General features: G+C 59.5%; 3 protein-coding genes across 5 annotated transcripts in view; 1 reads left to right on the top strand and 2 right to left on the bottom strand.

Annotated features, from left to right (window-relative positions):
• TEPSIN (TEPSIN adaptor related protein complex 4 accessory protein) lies at positions 1 to 3999 on the bottom strand. Of its 2 annotated transcripts, none has more exons than XM_088176829.1 (13): positions 3919 to 3999; positions 3632 to 3704; positions 3296 to 3387; positions 3108 to 3201; positions 2908 to 2975; positions 2740 to 2818; positions 2558 to 2629; positions 2164 to 2364; positions 1897 to 2068; positions 1530 to 1643; positions 1316 to 1394; positions 1100 to 1234; positions 1 to 833 (listed from the first exon to the last, which is right to left on the bottom strand). In XM_088176829.1, the coding sequence occupies exons 1-13, from the start codon at positions 3958 to 3960 to the stop codon at positions 375 to 377; spliced, it is 1680 nt and encodes a 559-aa protein (XP_088032955.1). In that variant the 5' UTR covers positions 3961 to 3999; the 3' UTR covers positions 1 to 374. The 2 variants fall into 2 exon arrangements, with proteins under 2 accessions (XP_088032955.1, XP_088032954.1); XM_088176828.1 differs by having other exon boundaries at positions 1530 to 1646.
• Positions 4000 to 4253: 254 nt separating this feature from the next.
• Positions 4254 to 4890, top strand: NDUFAF8 (NADH:ubiquinone oxidoreductase complex assembly factor 8). The gene is made up of 3 exons (XM_014887479.2): positions 4254 to 4384; positions 4468 to 4578; positions 4671 to 4890. The coding sequence occupies exons 1-3, from the start codon at positions 4262 to 4264 to the stop codon at positions 4689 to 4691; spliced, it is 255 nt and encodes an 84-aa protein (XP_014742965.2). The 5' UTR covers positions 4254 to 4261; the 3' UTR covers positions 4692 to 4890.
• Positions 4885 to 20643, bottom strand: part of SLC38A10 (solute carrier family 38 member 10) — a 29741-nt gene continuing 13982 nt past the window's right edge. For both annotated transcript variants that reach the window (XM_088176353.1, XM_014887453.2), the window contains exons 11-16: positions 16443 to 16596; positions 10100 to 10270; positions 9339 to 9791; positions 8724 to 8807; positions 7944 to 8123; positions 4885 to 7696 (exon numbers count right to left, since the gene is read on the bottom strand). In XM_088176353.1, coding sequence (XP_088032479.1) covers positions 6570 to 7696; positions 7944 to 8123; positions 8724 to 8807; positions 9339 to 9791; positions 10100 to 10270; positions 16443 to 16596 — 2169 coding nt within the window. In that variant the 3' untranslated portion in view covers positions 4885 to 6569. The remainder of the gene's footprint in view (positions 7697 to 7943; positions 8124 to 8723; positions 8808 to 9338; positions 9792 to 10099; positions 10271 to 16442; positions 16597 to 20643) is intronic.

Consider the following 20643-nt stretch of genomic DNA (forward strand, 5'->3'; position numbering starts at 1 on the left):
TTCCCAGACCCGAGTGGGGGTTTATTTGGTGGGTCCCAGCCCCATGGGGATGGCGCCTTCACCCACCCCACCCTCACAGAGCCCAGGCAGCAGCTAGAGGCCACCCAAGAACACCCATGGCCGTGCTGGGGTTCCTAAAGCACCCCCAGTTCAGTCCCAGCAAGTCCCACACCCCTGTCCAGCACAGAGAAGCAAGGGGTCGTGCTTCTCTGCCTGCCCTGGAACACCGCAGACAGTGAGAGGGACATTGTCACCTGACGGAAGCCCTGGCCCTTGTGGCCATTTCAGACCGTGTCCCCCCTGAGGCACCAGGACAGTGCAGGCCCCGCAGGGATGGGGGCAGAGCCCCCGCAGCCCCCGGGGCCTCACAGCAGCTACATGTTGAGGAAGGCGAAGGCCGATGGCTGCAGGGTGCCCTCCGTGTCCGTGCCCCCATCTTGGGGCTGGGATGGCGTCTGTGGCTCCACTGTCGGCGAGTGTGGCCGGAGCACTGTGCCAGGAGGGGCCACCAGCTCCATGCCAGCAAACAGGGACAGGCTGGGGGCTGCCGTGTCCCCTGCCAGCCTGCTGCCCCCGTCCTGCTCGCAGGGACAGGCTGGCACTGCGGCCCCGGGTTGCCCAGGGGGCTCTGATGCCACCCCTGGCTCCTCACTGGGGGCCGTGGGGGCTGCAGGGGTCGGGGCCGGGCTCAGAGGGGTCAGGAAGCTCTCGCTGGCCAGGGCTGGGATGTCCATGAGCAGGTCCCCAGCCGAGCCCACCGAGGGGGCTGAGGGTGGGCGTGGAGCCCTCGGGGAGGGCTGGGCCCGGCACAGTGCCTCGAACTGCCGCAGCATCTGGGACAGGATGGGCAGAGTGAGAGCAGCATCAGCAAAGGGGCTTGGCCCTGGCACCTTTTCCCAGGCAGAGGGACTGTCCCCAGCGTCCCCTCCCAGAGTTCAGAGGGAGCATCACTCCACCCAGGTTCCCTGCTCCTGGAAAAGGCAGCCAAAGCCACCCCTCTGGGAGCCATTCCCAAGAACTGTGTGTCCCCAAAGGCAGTCAGACCTGTGCCAGGAGCCCCCACCCTGGGGATTTGGCACAGGGATGTCCCCAGAGTCACCTTTGTTGCTCGGTTGGCCACAGGCCCAGGGCTGCCTTGGCTGAGGTGCTGCAGGCGCTGCTGGGTCACAGCAAAGATCTGCTCTGGGGAGAGCAGGTCAGAGCAGCCGAGGGCAGAGATGGCACACATGGACCTCTGTGGAAAAGGGCAGCATGGCTGAGCCACGCAGGTCCCCACACGCCCCCCAGCCCTCCCAGGGGAGCCCCCTGTGCTCACCATGCGGACGCTGTCACTGGGATCCTCCAGTGCCCGGCCCAGCAGCTCCAGCACCACCTCACAGTTCAGGAGCCCACACCTGCACAGGGGTGGGGGGTCACAGTCACCTGCAGTGCTTTCCCATCCCCAGAGTCCAGGTCTGGGCAGCCAGGGATGGGGTCAGGTTACCCCAGAAGCCCCACAGCCCCAGGGAGCACTGCCCTCTAACACTTACTCCTTGAGGAAGTGCTGAGCTTCCTCCCTGGTGAGGAAGACCCTGGCCCCACGTGTCAGTCCCGACACCAGGCTCAGCTCCCTCCGGCAGTCACCCGGGCTGTCAGCATCTACCCTGCTGTGGACACACCTCGTGGGGACAGGGGCCACCTGCTTATTCCTCCTGGGGTCCCTGCACACCCCCTGACAGACAGGGACCCCCACCCCTGAGCAGCTCTGCCATGGCTGGCAGAACAAACATCCCAGGCAGAACACAGCCAGCAGCGCTGGGGGCACTCTGGATCAACGGTGTGGAAAACGAGGGCAGGGCTCCCGGGAATGCACCTGGGACAGTCCCAGGCCAGGGGAGCCCCCCGGGCCCCTCTCACCTCTCAGCCCCGTGGCTCAGCTCCCGGCTGGCCCCGGAGCGGCTGTCGCTGCCGGATTTGCTGCCCGAGTCCGAGGTGCGGCTCCGCTCGTTGCCCTGCGAGGATTCCCGGGAGCTGTGCCCGCTGTCCGCCTCCTCCCAGCCGCCCCCGGCCAGCCCGGGCTGGTGGCTCACTGCAGGGACAGTGCTGCTGAGCTGGGGTCCCCAAACCCCCCAGCATTGGGGTGGGGACCCCCCAAACTCCCCCGGCTGCTCTGGCAGGACCCACCTCGGGACCCACGCGGCGCGGGAGGGGTCGGGGGTGGCACGGCCGGGCTGCTGGCGGGGGATGGAGCTCGGACAGGCTCGTAGGTGTCCTCAGGGAGGTCCCCACGGAGCCGCCGGGGCTCCCCCGGTGCCGGGAGCACAGCCTGGGCCACAGCCTCGGCCGCTCGCTGGAGGCTGCTCAGCAGAGCCTCTCCTGTGGAAGCTGCGAGAGGCTGGGATGTTGGGAGAATCCTGGGAGCCCAGCCCCATGGGATCACCCCAACACTGAGTTCCAGCCTGGGAAAAGGGGGTGAGGGAACTCTGGGAGCTCAGAAGACGAGGCACAAAGTGACCCCCATGGCCCTGCCCCAGCTCCCAGCGGGAAAGGTCCCAGTGAGGGCCCAGCCAGGACTCACCAGAGCCGCTTTTGTCGCTGCTGAAGCCGAATCCCTGCAGGGAGCCACAGGGGCTGGGGCTGGAGCCCATCCCTGGGGAGGCACAGGGAATGTCAGAGGGAGCACAGGCACTCAGGGTTCCCTTTTCCTGATGTTTCCCCACCCCTGTGACCGAGGGCCTGTCCCGGGGGGGCTGCACTCACCGGCGGGGGCCGCGGGCCGGGCGGGCAGCGCCAGGGGCTGCGGCAGCGGCGCATCCGAGAACAGAATGCTGGCCAGGTCCTGTGGCATTGAGAGAGGGAGAGAGAGGAGCGTGGGCAGCGCTGGGAACCCCAGAGTCCTCAGAGGAGGGGGCTCCCACCAGCACCCACCTGTGCAGCCGCCCGCACCTTCTGGTTCAAGCTGTTGCCGTGGAGGGGGTCTGGGGGCCCGGAGAACACTGCAGACACAGAGAGAGGAGGGTGGGGGATGCTCCCAGGTGGGGTAGCACCCCTGAAGCAGGAGCCCTTCTGAGGTCTCCAGCCCCCCCACAGGGCTGTTGCTGCTCTGCCAAGTGCCCCCAGCTCGTTACCTGCAGCCTCCCGGATGAAGTTAGCGTTCCTCTTCAGCTGCAGGACGAACTGAGGGGAGCCCTGGGAGCAGGTGTGCAGCAAGATCTTCAGCACCTGGCTCGGGGGAGAAGGTCAGGTCACAGCTGCCCTCCCTGGAGCGGGGCGGTTCCATCCCATCGCCCTCCCAGTGCTTCCAGCACAGACTCACCTTCAACTTGACGTGGCAGGAGCTGCTCTGCAGCCGTGTGAGGAGATGCTCCAGCAGGCACTGGCTGCTCCCGGGGGACTCGTGGGAGATCTCTAGGGACGAGTTAGGGATCCAGCCGGGATCAGAGGGCACCAGCAGCCTCCCAAGTGCCAGGAATTCAGCCTCTCCACAGGGTCCCAGCCAGGACCCACAGTCCCATGGCTGCCCCCAACCAGCCCCACAGGCCTCCAGAGCCCACCACGGCCTGGAGCAGCCCGGGGGGGCTCCCCTTGTCCCGGGATCCCCTCCCTGTCCCGGGCAACCCCCTGCCCTGTTCCCTCCCTTCCTGAAGGATACTGGCGATCTCCTCGAACAGGTACCCAGGGCAGGGGGTGTCGTCGTCGGCCGTGCCCCGCAGCAATACCGGCAGCTGGAGGAGCAGAGGGCGGCGTGAGAGGGGGCGAACCCACCCCGGACCCCGGTGGCGGGGACTGGACCGAGGCCCCGGGACAGGCCCGGCCCGGTCAGGGCTGTGTGAGGCCGGCCACAGCGAGAGGGGGGGTGCAGCGATGACGTCGAGAGTGAGCAGCGACGTCACGCCCCGGCGGACCCCCCCCGCACCCCCCTAAAGCCCCCGTCCGTACCCGGCTCAGGAAACTCAGCCGATCCCGCAGCGGCACCGCCATGACACTGCCGGCACCGGCCCTGCCCGGTCCCCCGGCGGCGTCAGGGAACCGCCCCCCGGAAGTTGATTTACACCAATGAGGATCCGAAGCTCTGCCGCTAAACCAGTCAGCGGTGAGAGAGGGAGGGGCTCCAGGCGGAAGAGCCCCATGAAGTTGACGCCTGAAGGAGGCGGGAAGTAAACAACCGGCACTCCCGCCAATCACAGCCGCCCGCGCCGAATAACCAATCAGAAGGGGCGCGGTTCGGGGTGTTAGCACCCAATAGCAGAGCGCGGTGTGTGACGAGCGGGGCGGGCAGCCAATGGCGGCCGCCCGGGAATGGCGGCGCCCGTGCGCTGAGGCGATGTCGGGGCGCGGAGTGTGGCTGCGGGCGCGGGCGCGGCTGCGGCGCTTCCCGGCGGCGCTGGCGGCCTGCGGGGACCAGGTGGGGCCGGGGGGCACAGGGGGACGGCTCCGGGGTGGGCGGGTCCCGGTAGCCCCCGCTCCCGTCCCGTGTGATTCCCGCAGGCCGCGGCCTACGGGCGGTGCGTGGCGGCGGCGGCGGCGGGACCGGCGGAGCTGCGGCGGGACGCGTGTCTGGAGGAGTTCCAGGCGCTGCGGGAATGCTTCGCCCGGGCGGTACGTCTCTGTCCCAGTCCCCGTCCCAGAACCGATCCCGGTGCTGGCGGAGGGAGGCGGCCTCGGCCCGTCCTGACCGCCGCTCTTTGCAGGCAAAGGCGACACCGAAGTGACCCCGGAGCCGTCCCCGTCTGGAGACGCTCGGGGGTAATAAAACCCTCAAATCCACCGGTTTGTCCTCAAATGACGGAACCTCCCCGGTCCCGGAGCTGCCCACCCGCTCCCCGGTCCGGAGTAGGTGCAGCCTCGGGCTGGGTGAGGGTCACAGACCTATTTTTATTTATTAAAAAAATAAAAGAATTCAGATCAGAATGCTTCAGCTTATTTTATTGATGGGTTCAGCCCGCGCTCCGGGCTCTCCCTCTCAGCGTTCCACCCACCCCGGGGGAGCCGTTCCCGGCGGGACAAGGCAGCTCCCGCCAGCTTCCAGCCCAGCTCGGGGTGCCCACGCCATTCCCAGGAGCAGGAATGTCAGGAGCGTCTTTGGTCCCTTCTGTTCACACAGAGAACAACAGACAGGCGGGTCTGAGCCCGCAGCACAGGGAATGAAGGAGCCGATCCGGCTCCCTCTCACTTCAGCAAGGCTGGTTGGTGCCACAGCCCGGATCCATCTCCCCAGGATCCAGCAGGGCTGGAGCCGTGCTCCAGAGCCCATCCCTGCCTCTCGGAGCGGCTCCGGGGCTCTCGGCCGTGGTGCTTGTGCTTGACGACAGCGTTAATTAATGGAGAAGCTCGTTAGGTTCAGGGGGTTTAAGGCCACAGTGTTCCGGGTGATCTTCCCAAAGGACTCCCGAGGTCGTTTCCCTGTCACTCGGGGTTGTGACACCCTGGGAGCACCAGGCAGGGACAGTCCCACCCCGTCCCAGCTCTGCAGGGTCCCACTGGACACAGACTCGAGGTCACCAAAGACATTTGGGGATATAAAACCCACCACAGTGATGAGGTCTGAGGGCTCCAGGCTGGGAATTCTCAGCCAGTCTAGGGAGAGCTTTGGGATTGAATTCCGTACATTCGCAGGTCAGGAAGTAAAAACACAAAACCCAAAAAACCCCCAAGGGATGAAGCCTGAAACAACACAGAGTTCTTGGGGAAGCTCTTCCCTTCCTCACTCAACAAACAAATTTCCAGAGGTGGAGCAAAGACCTGTCTGGATGCAGAACAGGGCGGGGGGAGGCTGGGAAGAGCACCCGGAACACAGGAAGAGGCAGGTGGAGCCCTTGGATCCACCTGGCTCTGCCATGTTTTTTCCCAAACTACTCACCTCTGGCAGAAAAATCAAGCTCGGTTGGGAAGGGCTGGATGGAAGTTCAGTTTCTTAATGCACTTTTGAGAGGGGAAGTAGAGCTGGGGAACGTAGAGAGGAGCACCCAGGGAGGGTAGCGGGGGCAGAGCTCTGTGTGACCCCAGTGTGTGGCCAAGGAATCCCATCCCTGGGAGAGAGGCAGCACAACAGTTGTTGTGCCCGGTTAAGGCAGCGTTTCTACTAAATGAGGCTCCTAAACCACCACTGTGTCCCAAACAAATGAGGCTCTGCTCCCTATCCAGCACTGGAGCATCTCCTGGTCCTCAGCTCACAGCTTCTCTGGGGTAAAGCCCTTCCCAAGGTGTGCATCCCAGGTCCCCTCGGCACAGCTGGGACAGCGGAGCCCCTTCCTGCTTCTGAGAGGATTTGGGAGATGGTTGGAGAAGGCAATTTGATATGAATGAGATGCTGGAAAAGGTCCTTGGAGCAGCGGCCTGGCAGGGAGCCGAGGTGGATGGCAGCTCTGGAAGGCAGGGGACAGCAGGAATGTCACTTCCAATGCCACCATCTCCTCGGCTGCCCGCAGGCACACACTGGGGATGCTGCTGTGGAAGCCCTCGGGGCGGTGCTCAGGGATCCAAGGAGATCCCGTGGATCCGAGCGCTGCATCCAGCAAAGAGCTGCTGGCTTAGATCTCTCCATACCTGAGCAGCACGGGTGAGCCCAATGGAGCACAGCCACAGCCAGGTCACGGGCTCCTGTCCTGTGTCACCTGCTGGATGTGGCGGCTGTGCCCCAGGTGCTGCGCGCCCTCGGCCACCTGGCTCAGCCGCGTCTCCAGCGCGCTCCGCAGGTCGTTCAGCTTCACGTCGGGAAGGGGGTTCAGGCCGATCAGGACCCCCCCAGCTCCTGCTGCAGCCGCCTCCTCCTCCCCATCCTCGTCCCCATCCTCCTCCTGGTCGGGAGGCAGCAGGTCCCGTCTCCTGCGCCGCAGGTCCAGGCCCCCCTGCAGCTTCAGGTCCCGGTTGGGTTTGAGGTCCGGCTGCTGCTGCGGATCCCTGGGGGCGGCCGCTCCGTTCTCGGACTTCGGTGCTGGAGCATCCTGAGGGCTGGGTTTCCTCTCGGCGCCATTGGAGGGACCTCCACCTCCACCCCCACCCCCATGGCCCTGCCGGCCCCGCGGCTCCTCCCGGGGATCCTCCTCCTTCCTGTGCCCGTGGCCAGCCGGGTCGCGCTGCCGCCCACCCGCCCCCTCCCGGGGGTGCTGCTCCCTCACTGCCACATTCCTGTTACTGGAAGAGTCCGGCAGCACTGCCAGGTCCTTGGGCTCCACCTGACTCAGAGTTTTGGCTTTAAGGTCTGTTCCTGAGTCTCTTTCCAAACTCCTTCCTGCTACTCCCTGAACTTTGGCAGCCCCCGGCTGTTCTCTTTGGATGGGAGCTGTAGCTGCTTCCACGGCTTTCAGGAAATTCTTCTTCTGGTGGACATCTCTTCCAGCTTTGGCTTCACGTTCTCCTCCCAAATCCTCCGCCAAGGGCTTTTTCTCCAGGTGGTTTCTGGCTGCTGGAACACGCTGGGCATCCCCATGGAGGGGATCCCGGTTCTCCACAGGATTCTTAACAGCTCTGTCATTCTCTTGCAGCGGCACCTTCCGCTCCTTGGGAGGAGCCACAGGAATGTCGCGCCTGTGCTCAGCCTCTTCCAGCTTCCCCACGATGTCCCTGTGCTGCTCTTTGGAATCGGGGGGCTGCTGGCCCGGGCGCTGCTCCAGCTGCTCCTTGCTCAGTGGCTTCCCAGCCATGTCCCCCTTGGCTCCCAGGCCCTCGTCCTCCCTGCTCCTGGAGAGGGGCACGGCAGGCTCCGGCTGTGCTTCTGCTGCAGGACAAAACCACACGGAAAAGGCTTTTCTCAGAACATTCCCTTCTCCTGCCACCACATTCTGTGAGACACCAGATGAGGCCACACAGGAGGATGAGCAGAGCTGTGGCTTATCCCTACAGAAATGGCTGTGGGCACTTTGCCATGTGCCAGAGGAACTCACATCTCTCCCAGCTTGATTTTAGAGCTGTTCTGAGCCGTGAGCAGCCTGTGGAGAGGTCCTGCTCCCTGGCCATGTCCTTACCTGGCTTTGGCTTCTCCTCTGCCCCCTCCTCCTGCCGCTGCTGGTGGATCTCCTTGTGCTGCTCCTCGATCACTGCCAGCAGCTTAGCCTGCTGGTCCAGGAGCTGCTTGTGCTGCACCTGCTGCTCCTTGATCACCTGCAGCAGCATGTTGTGGTCCAGAAGTTTTGCTGGTCCTGCTTCTGGAAAAGGGGAAAAAGAGGAAATAAAACCCCTGTGACCCAAAGCCCTGAGAAATCAAAGCCCTCATCAGCTCTGGATGGGCTGCAAGGGCTCTCCTTGGCAGGAAGATCCAACTCCACAAACCCTGCCAAGAGAAAGAGAAGGAAGCTGGAAGAGGATGGGATGAGAGTGAGGGACCTGCACACAAGTCCAAGCTCAGACTCCAACTCCTCCTTGCCAGGCAGAAGTTGGAGGGAAGAGCTCAGCCTGAGGAAGGGCTTTGCAGCTCCGGCTCTGATGCCCCAGGGACAGAGCAGCCAGGGCCTTGAGGGGAAGGAGCTTTCCCTGTGATGTGTTCAGGTGTCCCCGTGTGCCCCTGCCCATGCTGCCAGAGCAGTTTCACTCCTGTCTCCCTCTTCCCAGGGCTCTGACACAGGGGAGCAGCTGGGCCCAGGTGCCAGCTTGACTCAGGTCCCCGAGTGGCCCTGCCAGGTGTGCCAGAGATGGGACAGGCACATCTGATGCTATGCAGGGGCAGTGGCCTCAAGACACCATCCTCCCACAGAGAGGGATCCGGGGAGCTCTGGCCCCAGCCCCGCACACCCCGGGGACACACTCACCCCCTGCCTTCTCCTGTTTGTCCTCAGTGTTCTGGTTCTCCAGCAGTTCTGCTCTCTCCGGGAGGGGCAGCTCCTGCTTTTCACCTGCAAAGGACCACAGAGCTCTGCTGTCAGTGCAGATGTTCCCTAAAACGCCTCCAATGCCATCCCAGCACTGTTTGTAGCCAACCCGACGGCTGCAAGGGAAGTAATAAACCCAATATTTAACAATCCCATGCCTGGTGGCAGCGAGCCAGCACTAAGTACCTCGGCCAATTAACATGCAAGAACAGCTCTAACTGGCTTTTAGACGGGCACTTGGCAATGTGTTCCCTGTCAAGATCTCCCGGCTCCGTGTCCCCGGTGATTTGGGAGCCGTGCAGGAACAGCATGGCACCTGACATTTTGGCGGGTAGGGAACAACTGTTTGACAGTTCTTGCAGTAGCTGTCAAAGCCACCAGATTCCTCCCTTCCCGCAGCAGCTGCCGGAGGGGCTGTGCACACTCACGTGCTCCACTCGTGGAGTTAAAAGGAAGCACCAGGATGGAGATGGGAATGACCAAATTGCCCCATTCCCAGAGGCATTACAGGCCCAGAAGAGCTTGCTCAGATGAGCTGCTGTGAAAGGAGCTTACCAGGCTCTGCTTCCTTCTCCATGGGCTTTACAGCCTCCTCTGCTTTCCCAGGGAGCTGGAGCTGTGGCTTGTCCCGCTCAGCAGCCTCAGCAGTGTCACCATCCAGCACGGCCACCTGTGCCTTGGCTTCCAGCTTGGCTTCCCCTGGCTCCAGCTCCTTGTAGGGTGGCCTTCCACCCTGCTGCACCGCTGCCTCCGGGGCCTTCTCCAGATTTGGGACAGTCTCTTCCCGCTGCTGGTTCTCAGCAACCACTTCCTGCCCTTGTTTTGGGTCCAGTGCCTCCTTCTGGGGCTTCAGCCTGGCTGGCTCCTCCAGCAGACGGTCGTTGGCTCCTCCAGGAGCCACTTTGTTCTCCTCAGATTCCTCCTGCTCCCGCCCCATGTCCACGACCACCTCATCGTGTGGGACCGGGGGCTCGTGGCGATGAGCTTCCCCCACGGGCACGGCAATCCCTGGGGGGACAGGCAGGGTCAGAGGCAGCAGGTTCCCAGTTCACCCAGTTCACCCAGTACACCCAGTTCACCCACTACACCCAGCTCCATGCTGCCCTTGCCCGGCCCTGCCTTCTCTTCCTCATCTGGAGGCCACGTTCCCAACAAGCCTCCAGAGCATCAAACACTAAATCACCTTCAACCACCAATACCACCAGGAGGTGGACTGAGGGGAGGGTAGTGAGCAGAGTTCAGGATCTTTATCTCAGAGTCCCACAACACCCACCCCCAGCTCCCAGTCCAGCTCCTTTTCCCAGGATCACCTTTACCTTGATCAGGACGGTCCAGCTGCACTTTCTCTTCCACCTTTCCTCTCTCCTCCTCTCTCTTGGGCACCTGCACGGGCACCTTGATCTGTGGCTGCTCCATCTCCTCCTTCTCCTCGGGCACTTTGGGTTTATCACGGTCATCCTCGGGCTCCTCCACCACTGGGTTCTGCTCTGCAGACACAGGATGGGGACAGGGATGAGGTGTGGGATCTGGGAATTGCACCCAGCCCAGCCACTGATTTCCCTCCAGCCTTAGCACAGTGGGGCTGGGGGAGCTTTTGTTCCAGGGTCACCTGGGTGTTTTCCCTGTCATGGGTTTTTATGGAGCTGCTGGCGGGGAAGTGTGCAGGGATGGAGCAGGGATGGATCAGGGATGGAGCAGGGATGAAGCCAGAAGGGAGCAGGGATGGAGCCGGGATGGAGCAGGGATGGAGCAGGGATGGAGCAGAGATGGAGCAGGGAGCTGCTGCTGCGAGCCAGTGCCACCAGATGGTAGCATCCCCCCGGCTCCCTGTCCCAGACCCCCGGCTCCGGGAGAGACCGAGCTGGAATCCAGACCCGAATCCAGACCCGGATTCCTCGGCACTGGAAGAGACAGAGCTGGGATCCAGCCCCGAACCCCCTCAGCACCAGAACCTGAGCTGGGCTCCAGTCCAGCTCTCGTCCCCCCGCTGCTGTTTGCTGTGAAACGTTTTAAAACCTCCTTTATTTTGATTTTTCCCCCCTTTCAATGCCCGAGTGTTCCCACAGCTCTTCAGATGCCTCTCGGAGGAGGAGTGGGGAGGTTTCCTTTTCCCGCAGAAGTTTTGAGGAGAGGGATTAAACAGGCATTAATTAGGGAAAAACTCCTGAGGGAGACGGGGGAGTTTCTCCCTACCTTGATCTCAAAGAGATGGAATGTTTTTGGAAGACACATCCCAGTCAAACCAGTCACTGTGTTCAGCACTGGTACGACCAGAGTGTTCCACATGGAATCTTTTGCACATTCCATGGGATGGGAAGGGTCCCTTCCACCCCCAGTGTGGCAGAAAACCCACACAGGGAGTGAACTCTTCCTTTGGAGAGCAGTAGAGGAGGAAATCGAATTGTTTCCCAGCAGTGAAGTTGTTCTGCAGATTTTTTTCCATCCAACAAACTCTTAAAAAAAAAAATCTATCTTCTGTAACAAAAAAAAAATTCCCAACTCTTCCCCCCTTCGCCCTCCCCCGTGTGATTTCCTTTGGGGAATTAATTCTATAAACATCTTTCCATTTTCTCCTCCCCCTCTGCAGGGCTGGTGCGATTTATTACGAGATGAACTCATGGGAAAGAAGGGATTGCCACAACTTCAGCGTGGGCCTTGCCTGAGCTGGGGAGGGGGGGGGGAAACAACAAAAATTCACAAAAAAATAAGTACAAACTCCTGGCCCAGAGGGATCTGTGCCAGCAGGACCTTGAGCTTCTCCAGAAACCCGGACTCGAGCCCGGAGCTCCACACCCAGAGGAGGGACGTGCGTGGGGCTGGCCGGCATTCCACGTTCCTTCGCTTTGGGAATGATGGTGGGAGGGGAAAAGGACTCGGATTTTCTGAGAAATTCGAGTCTAGTACCCAAGGGTCCCCCCTCTCCATTGAGGGACTTCCCAGAGTTCAGCAAGTCAGGGCAGGACACTCCTCCTTTTCAGGAAAAGCTGGGCTGCAGGAACCAGTGCCCAGCCCTGGCCAGGGGCCCTGGGAAGCAGGAGGCCGAGGCCGGGGAGGCTGCGGATGTTCCCAGCTCAATCCTGGCCTCCATGCAAGAAATTATTTACTCTATTGGAGGAAAGTTTCTCGTTAATTGGTTCGTGGAGGCGGGAGATGGCTCTGGTCAGAGAGGACCAGAGGATCCAGAGAACCCCAGCACAGGCAGGGCTGTTCCCACAGCAGATGGGAACGATGAGCTGAGGCAGCGAGATGATGTTCAAGGGGAAATAAAAAGGAGGGAGGGGGAAATAAAAAGGAAGGGAGGAGGAAATAAGAAGGAAGATGGGGGGAAGCTTTCCTTTGCCAGCTGGAACTGGAGGAGTTAAACCCAGCAGTTCCCCTGCCCAGAGCAGCAGGTGAACCCCCCGAGGGCTCAGGGCAGCCCGAGGGGCTCGGGGAGGCCCCACTCTGCTCCGGGAGTGTCCCTGGCAGCTTCCATCATAAATCAGGCAGAGGCACGTTCCCCAGCTCTGCAAACAATGCAGGAAAAGCCCAAAACACAAACAAAACACAAACCCAAAAGTCTCCACGCCGCAATAAGGCCAAGCTGCCTCTAAGCCATCATTTGCTCAGCGGGAGACAAAATTAAGTTCATCATCAGGGCGTGAATTAACAACCTCTCAGGCTGCCTGGAAATCCATCCGGGGCTCCGGGTGCTTCGCAGGGAAGAGTTTTGCCGGGGCTCTGCCTGTCTTCTTGCCCTCCAGGTCCCTTTGGAGCATCTTCCAGTAACGCTGCTCCTCGTCATGTTTTATGAGCGGCCTTGGACTTTACAGGCAAGGCCTGAGAGGCTGTAAAAGCTTTTTGGCTCCCAAGGAGAGGCCGGGGTGTGAGGCAGCACCGGGAGGGTTCGCTCTGACCCCCCGGCTCCCCGGCAGCCCTGCTCACACGAGGGGAAGCCGGGGCGTCCTGCAGCTGATTTGTGTGTGTGCGTGCCTGGGTGTGTTGTGGTTTGGCAACAGCCTCTCCAGGCTGCCATAAAATTTCATGATTAGCAACCTAAAAGCTTCCCTTCTCCCCCCGCTCCTGGTTCGGATCGTTGCAATGGTCCCAGGCAGGCACTAAATCCCTCCTCACACGCTTTTGCAGCCTCTCGGAGCTGAAATGTGCTGAAATGTGCCTCCACAGCCCCTGCCCTGGGCAGAGGCAGCAGGATGGACCCTGCTGTGCTCACCCCCAATCCAGGGGGAGCCTTAGGGACAGCACAGGGAGCTCTGGGACAATCCAACCCCTCCAGGGCATCACCCCAGGGCTGACCAGGGACACGGGGCTCAGGACCTGCTTGTGCCAGTGCAGCTCCAGATCGGCTGAAATTCCTTCATCGCATGATACAGAGCGAGATCCAGGAGCTGGTGCCAAGGAAAACGGAGCTGAACAAGCAGGGCAGAGGGCTGGGGGCAAACGCTGCCCTCGGACATGCCCGGAGCAGGGCAGGGCCAGGCCCTCCCCGGGGAGCCCCCAGCCCAGCTGCGCCTCCAGGAGCCCTCCCTCCCCCAGAAACGGGTCCAGATTTCACAAGGTTATGGAATGGCATCCCTGAAATTAGTTCACAGTTGTCTCCTGACGCACCAGCAGTAAAAACCAACCCAAATTACCAGAGGCTGCTGGTTCCTTTTCTGTGTCACAGGCACTATTAAAAGCTCGCTCGCACAAAGCACCAGGGAGAGCCGCGGCGGAGCCAAGCTGTTCCTGCAGCTAAGCAGGATGCAGGAGCCACGTTCCACACATCTCCGGGGCTGCTCCGGCTGGGAATGCCGGCAGGGACCCAGCCTGCCTCGGCCAGGTTGCTTTCGGGGGGCAAAGCACATGGATGCAGGGATGGAGGATGCAGGGATGCCACGCACCAAAAACAACCCCAAATTTTGTCCCGGTCCACGTAACACAGCCCACCCCATCCCCCAGGACACCGGGATGGCCGGAGCACAGTGCCTGGCACACCGGGAAAAGGGCTCTTGCACAAGGAGCCTGAATCAGGGCTTTGTTACCCAACATTGCACAATGCCAGGGAGAAGATGAAGCAGCAACGATCAAGTAAGGAGCTGAAAAATATTACAAAATCTTAATCCCCCCTGAGACCCTCGAGGGTGCTTTAAATACGGAGAGAAATTGCCTAATTAGCTTTTTTTTTGCCTTCTTTTTTTTTTTTTTTTTTAAATGGATAATTGCCTTCCTGAGCTTTCAGAGGCAGCTTAGCAACCTTTTAACAGAGGCGCAGCCGCGGCAGGACGGGGCTGGAAGGGGTTTTATCCCTTTCCCGAAGAGCTGCTGACAGTAAAACCTCCAGCACCACAGGCTGGGGCTGTAATGGGCACTTGGGTGTCGTTAGGAAAAACGCGATTGCGAGGCCGCTGGTCAATACGTGTTCACATAAAAGGCCAATGTTCTAATATTCATAATCCCCGGGCCCACGGGGCAGGGCTTTAATGAAAGTCTCTCCAGTTCTGGGCTCCACAACATCAAAGAGGCCAATAAAACTCCTCTCACACGCTGACAGGCGGGAGGCAGGCGGGGAAGGCAGCGCTGGGGAAAGGCCCCGTGGTTTGCCTTGGATGGGAAAGGGCACGGAGCAAAGCTGTGCCCAGGGAAGGGGCTGAGCACCCTCTGACCCAGAGGCACCTTGTGCCTGGAAGAAGGGGTCTGGAAGAACCCTCCATGCAGGAAAAGGGCTGGGAGCAGCATCCTCCAGCCAGGAAAGGAGCCTGGAGCAGCACCCTGCAGCCAGGGAAGGGGCACAAGGCACTCTGTGCCCTGGGGAAGGGGCTGAGCACCCGGCCAGGGAGAAGCCCAGGGAGAAGCCCAGGGAGAAGCCGTGGGATCCGGCTGCAGCCCCGAGGGCGGAATTCGGCCCATCCGGAGGGCACCCAGGTGCCGGGGGTGGCCCAGCCCGCATCCTGAGCCCCTGCAAGGACAGGATGCAGCTGCTGCAGCGCGTTCCAGGCGGCAGCTCCTGCTCTGCAAAACAAGGCGGGTGAGGACGAGGGGGAGCCGCGGCGGGGGATGAAGGGCACCATTTAACGCCTCTCATTGCTAGTCAAGCCGACATCCTGCGGAGGCACAGGGAGGCACAGATCCAAGGAATTGCAGCTCTCCCGGGGCAGTCCCCACATCCACCCTGCAGGTCCTTGTCCCCCTTCTCTGCTCGGCTCCATCTCCCTCCTCCTCTTCCTCCTCTCCGGGGACGGAGCCCCCGCCGGCAAAGGGACCTCAGGGGACAGCTGAGCTTTCCCTTGGAAATGCACGGCTCCTCCCTGGGAAGTTTATGACCCGGGAGCACTAAACCCGCCTTCCTGCTTCCCGGGTGGGATTATTTAATCCAGCAGCACTCAGAGCTGCTGCCGGCGGGCTCTGGGATCGCTCGGATGATCAGAGCCTGGCATCCCGCTCCAGCGCCCGGGCTCACGCCGAGAAGGGGGAGAAGATTCAGCAAACTCTGGCGGACACACCGTGTTTTATGGGATTTTTTTATTTTCCCAGTCAGAACACGTGTCATTAGCGATTCCTCCTGAAAGGAGCAGCTGTTCTTTGGCCATTACTGCTCCAAAATTAACCAAGACGGAAGAATTCAATCGCATCCCTCCTCCAGGCCCTGCTGAGGGCTCCATTAAAGGATTGGGAGCATTTTTTGCTCGGAGTTCACCGGCATCTGCATGCCCAGGAAGTCACACACAGCCTTGAGTAAACCACGAGTAAAGCACAAGTAAACTCCACCACAGAGCAAGCCCAGAGTGAATGTTATCGGCAGCAGCACCGGTGTGGGAGACGCTCCAAGCTGCCGGGCAGGAACCCAGCCAAGAACCAGGAGGGAGGATAATCTCCACAAGAGCCAGCCCCTTTCTCCCTTCCGCTCTCAATCTCTGCGAGGATATTTCAAGGCCTCCAAAGAACAAAATTAAAAAAAAAAAAAAAAAAAAAAAAAAGAGGAAAAAAAAAAAAAAAACCCCGCAGGAGCAGAAGGAAACAAAACCGAAGTGAAGGAACAGGCCGAGGGGCAGCGCGGGGTCAGGCGGCACCTGCGCGCCACGGCCTCGCTCCGGAGCAGCTGGGAAAGGGAGGAGCGGCCGTAATTCCATCAGCAGCCCCAGCAAACAAATAATAAATAACAAGAACCAGTAAACAAAGCCGAGGCATAATCACAGGCTTTGTCACAGAGAAAGCCGAGTCTCCAAATTTATACCCTCGGCACCAAAAAAAAAAAAAAAAAAAAAAAAAAAAAAAAAAAAAAAAAAGAGGCGGCTCCCATAAATTTCTCTACCTTTGAGGGTGATGGATGGCTTGGGATGGCAGAGGGGAGAACAGTCCTGCTGGGCCAGGTGGACACTGTGCTCATCTCAAATAGGGATCCCTGCTCTGTCCCTCCAGGGGATCCCAGGCCTGCACCACACCTTTCCCTCCTCAAAAGAACAACTCCCACAAAGTACCAAGGGAGATCATAGCAGCTTTTCCAGCAGACAAAAGTGAAGCTTTTCTTGGGAAAAGTCCCCAGGAAGCTGGGAAGATGCACAGAGCTGCCTGGAAATTACCCTGTTTCAGCCACACTAAAAAAAAAAAACCAAAAAATCCCCTTCTTTTTAAGAGGTGAAGCTGGGAACAAGGCTGGGAAACCCAACTCCAGCAAGCACATACCTGGAAGTTTAACTGAATCCTGGTCAATTCTGTTCTCCTCTCTGTCCAGGTGCTCCAAGCCCACTGCTTCTGTCCTCACAGGGGTGTCCTCGGTGGCAGACAGGGTGGTGTAGGTGCTGATCACCAGCATTCCCAGCCCAATCCACAGGATAATCTGCACAGAGTGCCAGAGGCACAGTGAGCACAGGAAATCCACGGGGACTGCTCCCCATGGCATTCCCACATAATTTCAAGCTCAGCACAGTGTTAGGAAGAGAAATGTCAGAGAGAAACAGGAAAACCAGTTGCTCCTGGCTGAAGTTTGTATTTGGACGCAGAGCCATGGGAATGGGAATTTCAGAGGCTGGAAGCTGTTGGAAAGGCTTTGGAAGGGCTCAAAATGAGCAGAGTGAGTGGAAAGGACACAGAGATAGGAAAATGCGTGTGGCAGACACAAGTCCTGCTGCAAAGACTCATTCCCTGGTATTCCCAGCATGAGAACTCCATGAAATTGGGTCTGGCTGAGCACAGAGGAGCTTGGCCTGGTTACAGCTCCCAACCATTCCAGGGAGCTGCTTAAAAATCCTTGGTTTTGAAAGCAAGGGTAACATGTCCACACACAGGGCCTGGTCCCAGGGCTCAAGAAGCTGCTGAGAAATGACTCCCTGTTTCCCAGAAAGCTAGGATCAAACACGATAAAAATAGAAGGATGGAATCTGGATCCTGTGGAGGGAAGGGCTCTTGGAATTCCTCAACCTCAAAAAGGAGAAAGTGATGAGCAGCAAAAGAATTTTTACAGCTTGTTATGTGATGACAAATTGATCTAAAAGGATCTGATTCCACGTGAGTCATAGGAAGTGTTGGATGGCACTTGGACAGTGGAAGGTGTCCCTGCCCATGGCACGAGGTGGAACTGGATGGGCTTGAAGGTCCCTCCCAGCCCAAACCATCCCATGATTCCACGACTCCCAATCCTCACTGTGCAGATTTACATCCCAGTTCACAAAAAGCACAACAAAAAAGATGCTTCTCAGTGTGGGGAAAACCAGGAACGGCCACAGGGAGCACTTCTATCACTGGAAGCTGCCAGAAAACTTCAAATCAAGGGGAGAGGTGAAATTGGAAGGAGGAATTAAAACATTGGCACTTCCAGAGGGGGAGGAGGGGTTGATGCTTTCCACACCAGCCTCGTGCTGAGGGAGGTCACCCAGAAAGACGGAGCAGTGTGGTCAGAGCCGGGCCCAGGAGAGCCCGAGGGCCCGTTCCCAGCACACCCCCAGACAGCCCGACGCCTTCGGAAGGAAAAGGCTGGCGGGACATGGAGCAGCTCTGGATCAGGGGCAGCGTGGCCAGGGAGCAGAGGGCAGAGCTTAGAGCTGCTGCAGAGGAAACAGGAGCAGAATGTGCTGCCCGCCTTGCCGGGGTGCACAAAGAGCAGATATCCTGCCATGCATCCCCCCGGGGCAAACGCCGAGTCAGCAGGTCCTGCACTGCTGCCCTGGGCTCGAGTTGCTCCACTTCCTCCCCTCCCACAATCCACAGCCCCGGCACAAATGCATTTTGTGCCTGGGAGGCTGTTCTGGCACCTTCCAGAAACAACAGCGCAGAGGAAGAGCGTTTCCACAAAGAGGATCTATTCTGGTGCCACAGGAACCAGGAGCAACGTGGGAGAGGAGGGAACTGTAGGAAACGGCTGAAAACATTAAATGCTTTAAAAGGATTTTTGTTGTTTCTTATCTTAGTGGGGAACCAGGGGCTCAAATGCTTCGGATTGAAACCCCTTTGATTGTTGCACATTTGGAGTTCAGCTGCGAGCTCCCGGAGCAGCGGGTACGGGCACACGTGGCAGTTGGAGACAGGCTGGGCTGTCCCTGAGCTGCCCTCGCCCAGCTCCCCCCTCCTCACCTACCCCTGCCCCAACTCAAGGCCAGAATAAGAAGGCCATGATTTGGCTTAATTCCGTGGAGATGGAAAAGCAGGCAGTTTGTGCTCAGGGGACCACCAAGGTGATCGAAGGAACGGGAGTGAGGGCTGCAAGGACTCGGGTGCCAATCCAGGCAGAGGAGCCACCAATCTCCACAGCATCCAGAAATCCTGGAACAAGGGGAGGCTCAGCACTGCAAGGCACTTCTGACCCAAGGTCATTCCCATGGGAATGATCTCCTCCAGACCCAGTGATCTCACTGAGAGCAGAGACCTTTCTGCAGAAGCCCCTCTCAGCATGGACACGGTGAGAGGCTTGGAAAGCCCTGGGGCAGGTCAGCATGGCCAGGAGCCATGGTCTCCTGGGAGCCACGCTCCGAGCACGGACAGGAATTCAGGAGAGGAAGTTTACGGGGCTGTTTCCTCAGTCGGTCGTGCTCTCTCTGCCCTCCTTCCTCCCAGAAGATGATGACTCCAACCCTGCAGAGCAGAGCCATTAGCTCAGCCCTCCTCCTGCAGCCACGGGAAGCAAACACGCTGCATTGGTGTGGCGTGACGCCATCCCCGTCCTCCTGGACACCGCGCGTTCCGAGGGACGGAGTCATGGAGAAGGAATGCACAGCCCGGGTCACTGCTGGGCCCCTCCTCAGAGATGCTGTGTTTGGTTGGGGGGCTGTACCCCTGGATGTGCTGGGGGGAAGGTGTGCTGGCCCCTGTGCTGCCAGGGAAGGGCACAGGGAATCTCTTTTCCACCCGCACAGGAGCGAGCCCAGGGGTCACTTCCTGACCTCCGGCAGCTCCTCTTCCCCAACTGGGACAACAGCAACTCCGGCCTCCCTAGGAGGGGCCTCTCGGACAAGCTTGTGTCAACACTGGGAAGGCAACACCTTCCTGTTGGCAGCTGCACGCTCTGTTCACAGACCCCCACACGCCCTGCAGCAGCTCTGCCAAACCCGGGGCTCCTGGGGAGCAGCGGGACGCGGACCTTGACAGGAACAGATGCTTAACCACAAGAAAGGGAACACTCTCCCTGCTGCACTCACAGCACTGTGTGCCTGACTCCGGGCTTTTTAACTGCTCTGGGACCTGCCTTTCCAACCTAACCCTTCCAGTTCAAATCCTTCCCAGTTCCTCAGCAGAAGCTCTTTGCTGGCCAGCAAACATCTGCCCATTTCCCTCCTCCACCACCTGAAATCCTCTTCACTACTTTTAGTGCAAAACCCCCGTTTCTTAGCCTCAGTTTGCACCATCTCCTGTAAAACCTGGTGCTAGAAGTGGCCTGATAAAAGCAGCCAGTTCTCAGCAGCACAAGAGCCAAGATAACCCAGAGAAGTGTAAAAGCTGGCACTGAGGTTTGCTGCTCTGAAGGAGGCTAAAGCTGACGCAGGGAAGGAGGGAGAACGTTCATGGACAGGGACAGGAAGGGAAGGACAGCTGAGCCCAGAGCTGGCTCCTCTCCCCCCGCCCGCCACCTTCCTCAGGAGCTGACTTTGATGGAGTGGAGCACCTGATCAAAGGAGAGCAGGAATGAAGGAGGAGACCAAAGACAGAGCTCCAGGGAAAGAATAAATGAGCCTTTGCAAAGACCTGGAGGGAGGAGGAGAGGATGGGCTCCGAGATGGAGGTGGGGAGGTGCTGAGCAGGGCAGGCAGGTGTGTCCTCGCTGCAAGCAGGAATGCAAACCTGACAGGCAATGGATCACTCAGGGAAAGGCTGGACAGCTTGCTGCCAGCCCCTCAAGAGGTAACCCGGGGCCTGATGCTTTAGATAAGCCCTTCCTCCTTTGTGGGGATTTCTGCAGGACAAACATCTCCCTCAGCCTCGTGACCGGGTTTGGGGTCAGGCATTGTGAGGGCCCCAGTGTCCCACCCCGAGCAGCCAGGCTGAGAGCTCAGCCTGTCCTGAGTGCAGCCTCGAGGCACTGCAGGGAAACACTCTGGCTCAGCCGGAATAGAAAGCAATTCTTGAAAGTGCTCTTTGTTTCCCTGAAAAACCCAGGCTGGCATTCAGACTCCTGCTCGGGGTTTCACTCAAAGAAGTTCGGAGCTAAGTGTCAGAATGCAGAGTGAAAGCTGGAAAGTTGGACTATTTCCTTGTGTCAGGGAAAGCACAGGGAAGAAAAAAAACACACCCTGCTTAAAAAATTCACGTAGGTTTGCAAAGCCACAAGTCATTAAGCACAGAACAAGCCATCAGTTCTGTGGGCCCCACAAAAACGTTCTAGTTTCCCCTGCTGACTCCACACTGTGCCCAAAACCTTATTCCCAGCCCACTGACTGTCCTGAATGGGAATGTTGGG

Source organism: Sturnus vulgaris, chromosome 20 (assembly GCF_052056855.1).
Source record: "Sturnus vulgaris isolate bStuVul1 chromosome 20, bStuVul1.hap1, whole genome shotgun sequence".
In the NCBI taxonomy this organism is placed as follows: domain Eukaryota; kingdom Metazoa; phylum Chordata; class Aves; order Passeriformes; family Sturnidae; genus Sturnus; species Sturnus vulgaris.